Source organism: Lacerta agilis, chromosome 11, assembly GCF_009819535.1.
Source record: "Lacerta agilis isolate rLacAgi1 chromosome 11, rLacAgi1.pri, whole genome shotgun sequence".
NCBI classification, from domain to species: domain Eukaryota; kingdom Metazoa; phylum Chordata; class Lepidosauria; order Squamata; family Lacertidae; genus Lacerta; species Lacerta agilis.
Genome location: NC_046322.1, coordinates 29,936,668 through 29,950,067, shown reverse-complemented (window position 1 = coordinate 29,950,067; position 13,400 = coordinate 29,936,668). Strand labels below are relative to the sequence as shown.

Below are 13,400 nucleotides of genomic sequence, written 5' to 3'. Positions count from 1 at the left end.
AATACCTATACTGATAAGCTGGAACATGTGCAGAGGCAGGTGATCAAGATAACCAAGCCTTATGAGGGATGGTTGAGGGAGTTGGGTATGTTTAGCCTGGAAAAGAGGAGGCTGAAATTTGAAGATGGCTATCATATAACCTATCTAAAGGGCTGTCACATGGAAGATGGAGCAAGCTGCACTAGAGGGTAGCCTGCAATGCATTTTCTCCTGCACTGGAGGGTAACCACTACACACTCTTCTTCCTTGGAGTTTTTTATGTACAGGTTAGATGGCCATCTGCCATGGATGCTTTAACTGAGATTCCTGTATTTCAGGGGGTTGGACTAGATGACCCTCTGGGTCCCTTCCAACTCTACAATTCGATGAGTCTATCAACAGGAGACATTGGGTATTCCAGTGTGATGTAAACCTACACCAGAACAAAACAGCTGGGTTCAAATCCCTGCGGCACTATCAAGTTCATTTTCCAATCACATATATACGCAGCCTAATACACATAACTTATTAGCTACCAGAAAAAAGGTATTTCTTCCTGTACGAGTTCCTTAATGGAACATAGCAGCCCTCATTGATCAGATCAAAATTACATTTAGCAGTGGTCAACTAGCTGTTTCTGGCATGACCACAAACAGGGCTTGAAGACACACTCCATCTTTTGCTCCCTAGTATTCAGTAGCATACTGCCTCTGAACCTGGTTTCTTTTAACAATGGTGGCTAAAAGTCTTCATTATGCAACTGTTTAGTTTGTTTAATCCGTTTGCTGTGTCTGCCCTGAATCTTTCAACCAATAAATTTCATTGCATGCTCCCAACCAGCGCCGGTTCCCCCATACAGAGCAGAGCTGAGGGGATACAAAGTAATAAGAACCATAGCTGTCAACCTTTCCCTTTTTTGCGGGAAATTCCCTTATTATAGCACTGGGAAACAGCAGGGAGGGTTGACAGCTATGATAAGAACACCAGCTATTTTTATATAGGGGGCATACAAATGCATCAAACTCAACCTTTAACAGATTGTCGAGGAAAACGAGCAACTCTTTTCAATACATTCAATGAATTTATTCTATCTGTTGCATCGGCCTACAAGTCTATCCTCGCGTTTCGCTCGTCAGAGCACCCAAGGGCATGAGTGCACAGCATCCTAGAGAACCAAGACCTGCTCAAAGAACAAGGCGGAGAGGGAACCCTAGTTCTGGAAGCTCGAACTGCGGCTGCCTGTAGGGACGTCACAGGGTGCGAAGAAGGGGTCGCTTTCTCCTGCACCGCGAAATAGGATTGAAAGATTAGAAGGAGGGGACGGAGCAGCCAGAGAAAAGACACGTGCTTCGAGGAGGTTTCACGTCAAGTTAGGCTCAGGCACCCAAACGCCGCCACCCACTCCCAAACCCGTTTCCCACCACAGTCAAGGCGCGCACCGTGTGCGGAGCATCCTCGCTTCTCTCCTCGTCAGAGGCGGCGGCGGCAGCAGCAGCAGCAGCAGCCGAGGAGGAAGCGGTTGCCCGGAGGGATCCCGCCACCTGGAAGAACTTGCTTAGCACCGGCTGCCCGCGGGCCCCTCCGCGTGGGCCGAGCCTGCTTCGCCCCCGCGGCATCCCGGGCTCGAGACTGGGTAGTTGCCCAGAGCAGCCGTTCGAAGAGCCACGCGACCGGTCTCGCGCCGTTCCTCGGCCCCGCCCCTCTCCCACGCCAAAAATGCCTATTGTGGAGATTATAGGAGGGGGCGGAAACCGTTGGATTTCGTCACAGGAGGGGGGGAAGGGCGTTGTTTTATTTCAGTCGCGGAGCCTCGTGGTATGTCCGCCCTACGCATGCGTAAAGGGCGCAGGGCTGCACCACCACCACCACCACCACCCCGCCCCTTCGTTGGACACGTGGGGTGTTTAATTCCAAAGTCTAACAGGGGCCGCTTCAGTACCGAAGGCAGATTCAGCACGGACACGGGAGGCATTATGGTTCTGTCATTAAATTCCATTGCTGCTGTATCCCTGAACATGGGCATCGGGAAGAATGGGAGTCTTCCTTGGCCCCCGCTCAGGTAAAAATGCTTTTTCGCTTATCTTTTATCCCGCGCTTTTAAACGGAATACAAATCCCAGCATGCACTGCTGCCTTTACACGACGGATGATTGTGCTGAGGGCGAGCAAAGCAGGCTGGGAGTTGGTGTCATTTCTGAAACGATATTCTAGTCAAAGGGGCAGCAATTGTAATTGTTTAATTATACATGCTTTACCTTTTACAGACTTATTCAGCCTCTCCCTCCCACCCACCCCCCGGATATTTTTATGGCACCCTTCAGGACAGAAAACCCTTTCCAAGGCTGCCGGTGGGAATGCTATAAAAATCAGTGTAAAAAATGTAAAACATACCAATCTCCTAACAATATGTAATATTTAAAACTAAAGCAGCAGCACAGAACCAGCTCCGAACCAGGCCAGCAACACATCAAAAATATAGCATAAAACATAAGTGGCGACCGTCTGAGTATACAACCCAACTTCACTGAAAATAGATGGGAATAAAAACAAGTACTGTACTGTATTGGCATCACATAAAGGAATAATACCTGTAAGTCTGGAATGGTACAAATTTTGCTTTAGTGAGCAATTTTAGGCTGACTATGGAAATCTCTTTCCTTACCCACTCCCATCACATTCATTCTCACCATTCTTCATCCCAATGCCTTATAGAAACAGTAATGGTGGCTCAACGGCATGCACAAATAAACAAATAATCGAAATGGGGTGTGTGAAAACAAGCCAACCCGCAGTTGTGTGAGCTACAAAATTAGGGTTTAACAAAAGAGCTGCTGAAGTCTTGAGATCAGGAATAAAGATAGCTATTGCAAGGATGACATGATTACAACATTGTTCATTTGTTTTTGAACAGGAATGAGTTTAAGTATTTTCAGAAAATGACAGTGACACCTACACAAGAAGGTAATGTAAGTTAACTTTCCATGTGTCTTGTTTTGTTTTTTTCAACCACAAGCTCTCATCTATATACTTTGGGAAATGAGTGACTTTGGTCTAGATTAATTCTTTATTCTGGTGAAAGGACCTTCAAATCTAACCATATTTCAAAATTTTAAACAAACGAGGTTCGTGATCCTGATGCTAGTTATTGTGCCGTAAGTCTACAAGTTGCTGAGGAAGAGAGGTGTTATGTGTCTTAGTCTATGGCAGTGCTTAGTGATGTGAGAATATTCTCCACAAACTGTAAATTCTGTGTTGTCTACACAGCTGCTTTAAATGCTTTAAATGTACATACCTCATTAATCGAGAATATTCTCCAAAAGATTATTCTCAAGAATTTAACATCACTAGCAGTGCTATATGACTGCAGTCCTGGTTCATTTGAGGTTGGTGGCACAAACCTTCCATGGAAGATTGTAGACTAAGTCTGCATTCTAAACAGGTGATTTAATAATAGCACATTTATTTAGCAAGTTAGAGTGTTCATTCTCCACACACATCTTGGTGGAGCCAATAAAACAACCCTGCAAGATATTTTAGCGTTTTTGTTGTTGTTGGTTGTTGTTATATTGCAAATCTGTGATGACTGGTGTGCATTAGGACTGGTAGGGTGAAAGGTAGGAAGACCAGCAGTACATGGATCCAGAGCCAATGACAGGCAGAGCCAGCTAATTCTTACTTTTGTCCCAATCCTCTTGCTAAACAAGGACTAAACTGAGACTAACTCTTGAATTATTTGCCTGTTAAAATCTGGAATTAAATATGTTGTCTTTTTTTCTTCCATAACTCTTCTTATAACCTAGGTCCATTGACTTAAATGGTATTAATTCAAAGCATCTTAATTATAAAAATAAAAGGTATAAATTGTCTCTGTTAACTCAGTTGGTTTGAGCATGGTGCTGATAATACCAAGGTTGCAGGTTTGATCCCCATACAGGCCAGGTGCATATTCCTGCATTGCAGGGGGTTGGACTAGATGACCCTTCCAACTCTACAATTCTGTGTTTCTATGAATTCAAGTGGTATTACCGGTAAGTCAAATATTGTGGCACTACTGCTTAAATACCGTAGATGTTGCATGGACATACCACCACCACTAGATGTCACTAGATAATAACATCAAGTGTGTTCTTTCTATTTTACAGGAAAACAAAATGTAGTGATAATGGGTAAAAGGACTTGGTTCTCCATTCCTGAGAAGAATCGCCCCTTAAAAGGCAGAATTAATATAGTACTCAGCAAGGAACTGGTGTAAGTACCCATTTTTTTGTAAAATTGGAAGAGGATATAAAATCATTTACTGAACTTAACTGGCTCGGTGGGATTAGTTTTAAAGTGACATTTTAAAAGTTTCTGTGTTAGCAATAGTACCTTTTAAAACTAATCCCCTGTTTGGTGCTAAAAATGCATATCTTGTTGAAAGTGTTGACTTTTCTATGTGCTCTTTAAAACCCCGGGGCCGTATCAGGACACATTTTCTGTTCTGTATCTTTAATTCCTGCATGGTTACTAGTATTTTGGCTCCAAATTGCCAATTTCTCTCAAATATAGCTTCTGTTTTAGATTCCACATTTCCTCCACAGAGGTCAAATTGGTTAGAAATGGTTCTCCCCCATTTTTGCCCTGACAGCAACCCTGTGAAGTCAATTAGACTTGAGGATAATGACTGTTCCAGGGTCACCCAGTGAGCTTGATAGCTAAGTGGGAACTTGAACCTGGATCTCCCTAGTCCTATTCCAACACTAACCGCTACACCATGGTCAATGAAGCAGAAACATGGTAGAGAGAAATGCTTGCAGTTCACAGCTGAGATTATTGCAATATTGTCATTTTTATACTTGGGTGCATATATGCACACACATATGAAACATGCATATATCTACAGACATGACTATTTTTGTAGTTGTCTGTAATGTTCAATTGTAACGTGAGACATATTATGCTGAGAAACAGCATGTGCATGCTTACGAAAATGTGATAGGAATAGTCAAGGATGGATATATGCATGTACCCGGTATGTATGTGAACTGTAGCATGTCGCCTGATTTCTAAAATTGTAGAAATATCTCAAGGACAACAAAAGTGAACTATCTGTGGTACAGCTAATAATTTATTTTCATTTCCTTTATTTATTGAATTTATATACCGTTCTATACCTGGGGGTCTCAGGGCAGTTCACAGAATAATGTCTTGTTCAAACTGTAGGCATAACAGTTTATGAGGATGTAGTTTTACTTTCTCTCAGAAGTGGTTTTACACTGTAATTCTACGGTAATTGTATATCTGCCACAAGATCTAATGATCAAGGGGTGGTTTTATAAATGGGGAAAAATGTGCTTGGATATTAAGCAGTGACATGTGTTTGTTCTAGGAAAATTCCTGAAGGAGCCCATTACCTGGCCAAAAGTCTAGATCAGGCATTAGATCTTCTGGAATCATCAGAGTTGGCAAGTAAAATAGACATGATTTGGATAGTTGGAGGCACTTCAGTTTATAAGGTATGGGTCAAACACAAGATTAATATTCTAAAATAATATAATATAATAATCAAAGATGGACAATAGCTACTTTTAGCATGGCCTTTCCACATTCTGACAATTTTCAAATCATTGAAGTAGACAGCTCATTTAAAACAGTTTCCATAGTGGGTTTTTCTCCAAATGTAGCTGTACTTTTCCTTTAACAAAGTAACATTAATTGTAGTAAATTAGTAATTCTACTCAAAAGAATTGCAAAGTGATATACAAAACCGAAATTTACTACAATATATTAATAATCAAGTATAAATCTAAAAATATATATATACTGTTCAACCAATAGTACTCCCCATCCATAGTGGCAGGTACAAAATGCCAGCCAGTCACATTGTACAGCACTGCAAGATAAAAACTCACACAGCCTCAGAATTCAGATAAATATAATCTCCTACTACACATCCTGCCTGGGGTGCACAGTCACTCCCTCCCCATCTCACACCAGTGGGAAGGGAGCAGCTAGGTGCAATCCACCAAGAAACAATGCAGTTTTTGCTTATTTATTGTAATGGTCCTTAGATGGGATTTTCCAGCAATAAATATTAAAATAAATGCAGGCTAAACAAGTTACCAAACCACAGAGCCTAGGGCTTGCTGATCAGAAGGTTGGCGGTTCGAATCCCCGCGATGGGGTGAGCTCCTGTTGCTCAGTCCCAGCTCCTGCCAACCTAGCAGTTCAAAAGCACATCAAAGTGCAAGTAGATAAATAGGTACCGCTCCGGTGGGAAGGTAAATGCTGTTTCCATGCGCTGCTCTGGTTCGCCAGAAGCGGCTTTGTCATGCTGGCCACATGACCCGGAAGCTGTACGCCGGCTCCCTCTGCCAATAAAGCGAGATGAGCGCTGCAACTCCAGAGCCGTCTGCGACTGGACCTAATGGTCAGGGGTCCCTTTACCTTTTTAAAGAAGTACAATCCTTTGTGAAGGGCGCATATTTTCAACACATTTTTTTACCTTCCCAGTTTCTACAGATATTTTTTATATAATATATATACCGGTACATATGTTATCCTGGTTACTATAGTGAAGCTTATTTGTGCTTTTGGCCTCTGTAACCTAATATGGACATTTAGTGATTTATTATTATGCATTTTAGTTTGTTTATTGTATAACATTCATTTTCAATGGATGTTGTGAACTGACTTGAAGAATTATGGGAACCTGAAATACATTTTAAAATAACCTGCCTCCTACTGGAGTATAATGTTTATCTTACATTTAGAAGAAAAAGCCATTTGAGAACTGAACAGTCAAAATGCATGCTTCATAAAGCTGCTTTTGTAGTGTTCCAAAAATGTATGCTTCAGTTTATAATTTATATTCTTCATATCTAACACTCAGGCATTAATTGTTTGTTTTTTGTTATTGTTCCCTGCATCCTGTTGTTCATGTGGTGGATTAACTTCATAGCCACAGGCTGTCTTGCTCAAGAGTATGCTACTCTACTAGTCAATGTAACATTTTTATGTAAATTCTGTCTATAACTTCAAGTTCTAGTAATAAAGCCACTTCCTGATAGCCTGCAAGGAGAAAGTAAAGTGGTTCTAGAGAAAGCTTTATTTTTGAGCTGACATTATGGTTTTAATTAGATGGACTAAATTAACATGAACACCAATAAAAATTCAAAGTGTTTTAGTGCATTTATCAGGGATGTAGTATGCTGAATGATAAGAGTTTCTAAATGACTACTATTAGTTTATGAACAGGTATGTGGGTAGAAAATTATCTATGGGTACTGAATATCTGCTGGTAATTGAAATGAATCATTTTATTTTATGTAATCCATTAGTTGCATGAATTTCCTTTTGAAAGCTTTGTTTTTGACATTACTGTGTTACATGTTTTAATGTAACAGCTTTTGCACCACATCATTAGGCAAAGCCAGTGTTGGGGACATTGGGGTATAGAACTTTACCAATGAAAGGTTAGTTTGGTTGTGTACAAGTTATAAAGGGCTAATGGGAGGGGGATGGGAGCAGGGTGCCCCAGCAGAGCACACACACACACACACAATGAATTACATACACTTAGCATTGCTACATGGTGATTTTACAGAAATACCTTTAATGAAGAAGGTACATAGGGTGATATCAAACGAAGTCTGCTGATTTCAATGGGTCTTCTCTGAGGATGACTACCATTGGCTCTTGCCCATTGTACATATCTTTCTGACAATGTTTGGATCCTCTTCCAAACACATTCCATTCTCATGTGCTGAATATTGTCATAAAGCTTTCTGTATGGGTTCCAAGAGTGTTGCCCGGGGCATAATGAACTGTTTGGAACAAAACTTGGCATTACAGCTACATCACAGGAGGAGTGATAATGAGGATAACACAAAGTGCTAGTCATTTTGCATGTCTTATTTTACTCAACAAGATGGCAGTATCAAAGAAGAGCACTAGCTAAAGATTTTAATAAATGCATCTATTACATAACTACGGGGGGGGGCAAATGCTGGATCCTCAATGCTGAATATGATTTGTCCTAGTCTTTCCTCTTTCCTGCTGCTTGTACTGTTCCTTCAAAGAGACCACATAGGGCCAAACTATTCATGTGATGCTAAGTATGTCATTAGAAGGCCCCTCAAAGTGCATTTAAAAACAACAACAGCAGGCATGGGAGTTTGATTTTCATTGCACTGCAACATGCAGAAGAAGTTTAATCCTTTCTATTTTGCTGCAGTCCTTCTGAAATACACACTCAATATTAATCTGAGCATGGGGAAGGTTGTTCTCATTACTGTTGATGGGAGCCTTTTTCTGAAGCGAATAGCAATGCTTGGGAGTTGCTATTTTTGTCAGGACTGTGCAGGGAAATAAACCTCCCCCCCTTGGGTACCATGGTCCTAGTAAAACTGGGAACTGTGCTGTTTGTTTGTTGAAACATATTGATGTAATTCTTAGTGGTACATTAAGGATCACACAGAGTTTGCCCCTTAGAGAGAAACGGGTACAGTGGTACTACCTTGGGTTACATACGCTTCAGGTTACATACTCTTCTAACCCAGAAATAACGCTTCAGGTTAAGAACTTTGCTTCAGGATAAGAACAGAAATCGTGCTCTGGTGGCGCAGTGGCAGCGGGAGGTCCCATTAGCTAAAGTGGTGCTTCAGGTTAAGAACAGTTTCAGGTTAAGAACGGACCTCTGGAACGAATTAAGTATGTAACCAGAGGTACCACTGTATAGTGTAGCATGAAGTTTCATATACCACAGTCTATCTGGTGTATGAACTAAGAACATGGTAGAGTCAATACTAGTAGTAGTGCAAACTTGCAATATCAGAGTTACAGACCATGATTGAAATATGATGCCTGTGTGCTACCTGTTGTAGCTGAGTTGGGAGTGTGTTCTCTCCCTCATGTGCTTGCAGGCTTCCCACAGGCATCTGGTTGGCTACTGTGAAAACAGGGTGCTCCACTAAATGAGCCTTTGATCAAGCAGGGCTCGTTTTCTGTTTGTTCTGGCAACAACAGTAATCCACCTCACTGATAAATTTTATATAGCCACTACAGATTTTATACAGATGTGCAAATGGCACTGAGTTAAATGTGCCCGTTGTTTGGTAGATTTAAATATATTTTCTGAGCCATGATTCATAAACAGTTTTCGGTGGCAAACAATGTGCTAGTCGAGGCTGTTTTATAAACGAATGGACAGTGTCACCTGGATACTTTTTGATTAAAGCATTGTGTAAAGAATTACTCATTTGGCAAAAGGACAAGAGGGGATGTTAAGCTTATCAGTCACTGAACAATGGAAAATGAAAGCCCTTTGCTGTACACTCTCGTAAAATACTTTGCTCCATATTTAATGTCAGAGTGTTTAAAAGAACATATTTTATTCTGTTTTATTTAGCATGGCTTTCAGCTTTTTCCAATTACTGTCCTTGCATTAATTAAGAACCATTTATTTGCGCTTTATTACTGTAGCAAATATCTGTTTAAAAGATAAACTGTCTCTTTAATAGAGTACTTCCCAACAAAAGCAGTCAGCATACTCACTGATTTGCTAAAAATGCTACTCTGTAAGCTTCACATTGAATAGATGCCCAGAGCCAGAATGTTGGGGGAGTGAGAGTACGACATAGTATGTTGTACAAAACAGCAAAGATATAAATATAGGTAGTCCAATATGTTTTCATTTATGAAATCATTTTAATAATAAAAGTTTAATTTTAATAAAATAAATGCCAAGTACTTATCAGTAATACCACGTACAGGAACTCTGGGGGAAATAGCTTTATATATTATTACTAGGTAATTTGGTAGACCAATACTTGGATGTTTTTTTCCTTTTTGCTGTAGGCTAAAAAATTACAATACTTTTTCTGTGTGTGTGGAAAAAATACAGGGAAGAAGTCTGGTATGTCCTTGACCCTAACAGCTCATACCTCTTGATAGTTTAATAGTTTAATAAGCCCTTTTTTCTAAAAGGATTCATTAAAAATGTTGTTTAAGATGTGATGCTGGTGCGTGCGCGCACACACATTGTGCTAGGACAGTAAGTGAATCTACATTGGGGAAGTAGACAAACCCTTGGACCTGGGCAAGCAAGTGGGAAGAAAGCAGAAGGAAGTGCACCTTTCACTTCTTGTTTGCCAGTCATTCTGAGACTGGAACATTCCTATTTACTTAGGTTTACTTGAGAGGGTTTGTGTGATGAAGACTTTGGAAATTAATTAACATGACTAAGTTAGGTCCACTTATTTTAATAAATCTACTCTTGAGTAAAATGTAGTTGAGTACCACCCTGAGTCTGCCTTTAAAAGATTGTTTTATTGCATGCACTCCACTTCTGCGTTCACGTTTACATAAAAGGCTATGCTCTATGTCACCCCTACCAACAAAAGCTCAGCTGGTGGGTATATGAGAAGGTCATAGCACCTCAACTTTGGGATGCCTTTTCTAGAGAGGTCCACCATGCTCCATCATTACCTGTTTTTTAAAGCCAATTGGTGAAAAAAGGCTGTTCTAGAGTCTCTTCAGCTATACAAAAATTTCGATACAGTACAAACTTATGCATGCTTACTCAAAAGTAAGTCTGACTGTGTTCATTGGGGTTTATTTTACTATATTAAGCATGTTTTGAATTGAAGTTATGATAATCATTTATGGAATTGTTAGTTTGCATTTTTTGTTTAACTTTTATTTTAGAAACTAGCTGCTTTGAGGGCCATTGGTAGAGGTGTTTAGTAACCACAAGATTTGGCTTAGAACACAGTTTGGTGCTTGGAAACATACAGATTTGGTTCAGGCTGCTTCAGAGCCTGTCCAGTTCACCTCTGATCTGAATCCAAATCCTAGTTTGGGAAAAACAAAGTTATGTGCCTCCCCAGGGCTTATCATGGAGAAAACAACAAACGGCTATAGCTTTTCTTTTTGACAAAACTGAATGAAATTAGCAGACATAGCAACCTCTTTTGGGTGGACAACACCTGACAAAATTAAACAAATGGAAGGGATGTACTGGGCAGTTTAATTTTTTTTATTTTAAAGAAGCCATCTATAACTGCTTAGTACAGTAGAGGTGAATGAAATTTTCAGGCATGGTAGCCCCTTCTAAAGAAGTGAATACTGACTTCAGAAGAACATCTGCAGTGGTTTTCCTCCATGGTCTGTCTTTACAGCTCTGGGGATGGTGAAAAAGGGATTAACCTCCCCTCTAGATTGTGATAAATTTGTATGAAAGTTGCATGCATCATAGAAGTGTCCCTAAATAAATATGCCCAATTTCAGAAATATAGCACACACAAAAATCTTGCACCTTTGTGCCTTTTAAAGTTGATTTGAGAGGAGGGGGAGAACTAAAAGGAATTAGCAGGTTGTAAAAAAAACACACTATATGATGGCGTACATCATATAGATGCCCTAGGAATGTAATATACAAAATTTGAGAAGGAATGGAGTAAGAACTATGGAGTTTTTGTGGCTGTGGAGGGTGGTGGCAGAGCAGCTTAAAATCCAGCATTTTTCTAGCAAACACCCCTACCAGAGCTGGCAAGAAACATAGAACAAACAGAAACACTATGATATATTACTTCAGCATCCCTTCCCCAAAGCAATGGGATTGGAGAGCATTGGTCAACTCATTTCCTCTAGCCCTGTGAGTCACAAAACTAAGCAACAGAATGCTGCACATTCAACCCTCCAAATTTGGGGAGCCTAGTCGGAATAACATGTTTGACTGCATCAAATACCATTGAGAACTCTAGGAGAATAGCTCACCTTATTTTTCTCCCAATATTTTTCATCCATCAGGTCAACCAAGATCATTTCTGTGCTGTGTCTCACATATCAGTGAGAATGTTTTTTTTTTAAAAGAAACTAAATCTGAGTACTATACGTGCATCTGACACTTTATATAAAGCCATATGGCAGACAATGGGTGGAATTCAACGTTGCACTATGACAAACATTCTATCTGCGCAAGCATTTCAGCTTGCCCAATGGAACAATGCCCCCTGAACCTTGCACAGGATTTCTGCTGACTGGGCTCATTAGGTTTTGTGCAATATTTTGATTACAGGAGTCTAGAACAATTTGCTAGGTGTAGACTGGAGCATTTCATAATATTTTTGGAAACATTTTTAAAAACTAGTTTTTAAAAGCATTGTTTTAAAGAAACAACAAAGCTGTTGAAACTTCATCAGGGAAATCCAGATGTCTACAAACACTACCAGTTTGCCATTGCTGGGTTGTGCTGGGCTTCTGGGTTTCTGACAGACCCCAACTTTACCAAATAATTGGGACAATAGTAATCTCACTCCCCCTGGTGTCAGTGTCCTTATACAGTACTAATGCAATAATATATAATATAATATAATATAATATAATATAATATAATATAATATAATATGTACTAATACTTATACAGTACTTATGGGAATGGGTGACAGTGTGGTATAAACCACTGAGCCTCTTGGGCTTGCCAATCAGAAGGTTGGCAGTCCGAATCTGCATTACGAGGTGAGCTCCCATTGCTCTGCCTCAGCTTCTGCCAACCTAGCAGTTCAAAAGCATGCCAGTGCAACTACAGTCATACTTCAGGTTATGGCTGCTTCAGGTTGCACAATTTCGGGTTACACACTGCGCCGAACTCAGAAGTACCGTAATGGGTTACTTCCTGGTTTCGGCGCATGCACAGAAGCGCTAAATTGCGCTTTGTGCATGTGCAGAAGTGTGACCCGCGCATGCACAGACGCGGCGCTGCGGGTTGCGAACATGCCTCCCGCACGGTTCACGTTTGCAACCCGAGCATCCACTGTAGATAAATAGGTACTGCTGCAGCAGGAAGGTAAATGGCATTTCCGTGCGCTTTGGTTTCCGTCACAATGTTGCATTGCACCAGAAGTGGTTTAGTCATGCTGGCCACATGACCCGGAAAGCTGTCCCTCGGCCTGAAAAGCAAGATGAGCGCCATAACCCCATAGTTGCCTTTGACTGGACTTAACCGTCCAGGGGTCCTTTATACAGTACTGCTCTGCTTAATTGAGTGTGCTAATCTACACTATGCTTGCAGGCAATTGCCAGTTCAGTAGTGCTGATGATGGAGGCTGCTGCATCAATACTGAGGGCAGCTAGTATCAAGGAAACATCACAAATGGCGGCAGTCCAGCCACATCAGGACTGTAGTACATGATCTGACACTTTCTAGAAGCAGTGCACCGCAGGAGATGTTCAGGCCTTTAAAATAATACACAGTTCTAATATAGAAAACAAATGCGAAATTATTTATCCAAAATTAGCAACCAATTCTTATTCATATAAAAGAAACATGCTGATTTGATATCTCCTTGGAAAATTATAAAATGGGGGCCGGGTGGAAGAAAGGTTAGAGCATGACTCATTGATGGAGTCATAAGTCACTTAAATCCCAGTCTTCTGTATTTT

The 13,400-nt window shown here is 40.6% G+C and overlaps 2 protein-coding genes across 7 annotated transcripts in view; one reads left to right on the top strand and one right to left on the bottom strand.

Annotated features, from left to right (window-relative positions):
• The window catches only part of MSH3 (mutS homolog 3), a 52,558-nt gene extending 50,942 nt beyond the window's left edge, over positions 1–1,616 (bottom strand). For both annotated transcript variants that reach the window (XM_033164305.1, XM_033164306.1), the window contains exon 1: positions 1,419–1,616. In XM_033164305.1, the coding sequence (XP_033020196.1) occupies positions 1,419–1,595 (177 nt within the window). In that variant the 5' untranslated portion in view covers positions 1,596–1,616. The remainder of the gene's footprint in view (positions 1–1,418) is intronic.
• Positions 1,617–1,855: 239 nt separating this feature from the next.
• The window catches only part of DHFR (dihydrofolate reductase), a 32,431-nt gene continuing 20,886 nt past the window's right edge, over positions 1,856–13,400 (top strand). Inside the window, exons 1-4 of one of the 5 annotated variants that reach the window (XM_033164308.1) lie at positions 1,856–2,038; positions 2,890–2,939; positions 4,121–4,226; positions 5,347–5,473. In XM_033164308.1, the coding sequence (XP_033020199.1) occupies positions 1,953–2,038; positions 2,890–2,939; positions 4,121–4,226; positions 5,347–5,473 (369 nt within the window). In that variant the 5' untranslated portion in view covers positions 1,856–1,952. Of the gene's footprint in view, positions 2,039–2,889; positions 2,940–4,120; positions 4,227–5,346; positions 5,474–13,400 lie in introns of those variants that run through there. The other 4 variants (XM_033164314.1, XM_033164312.1, XM_033164310.1 and 1 more) reach the window with 4 other exon arrangements.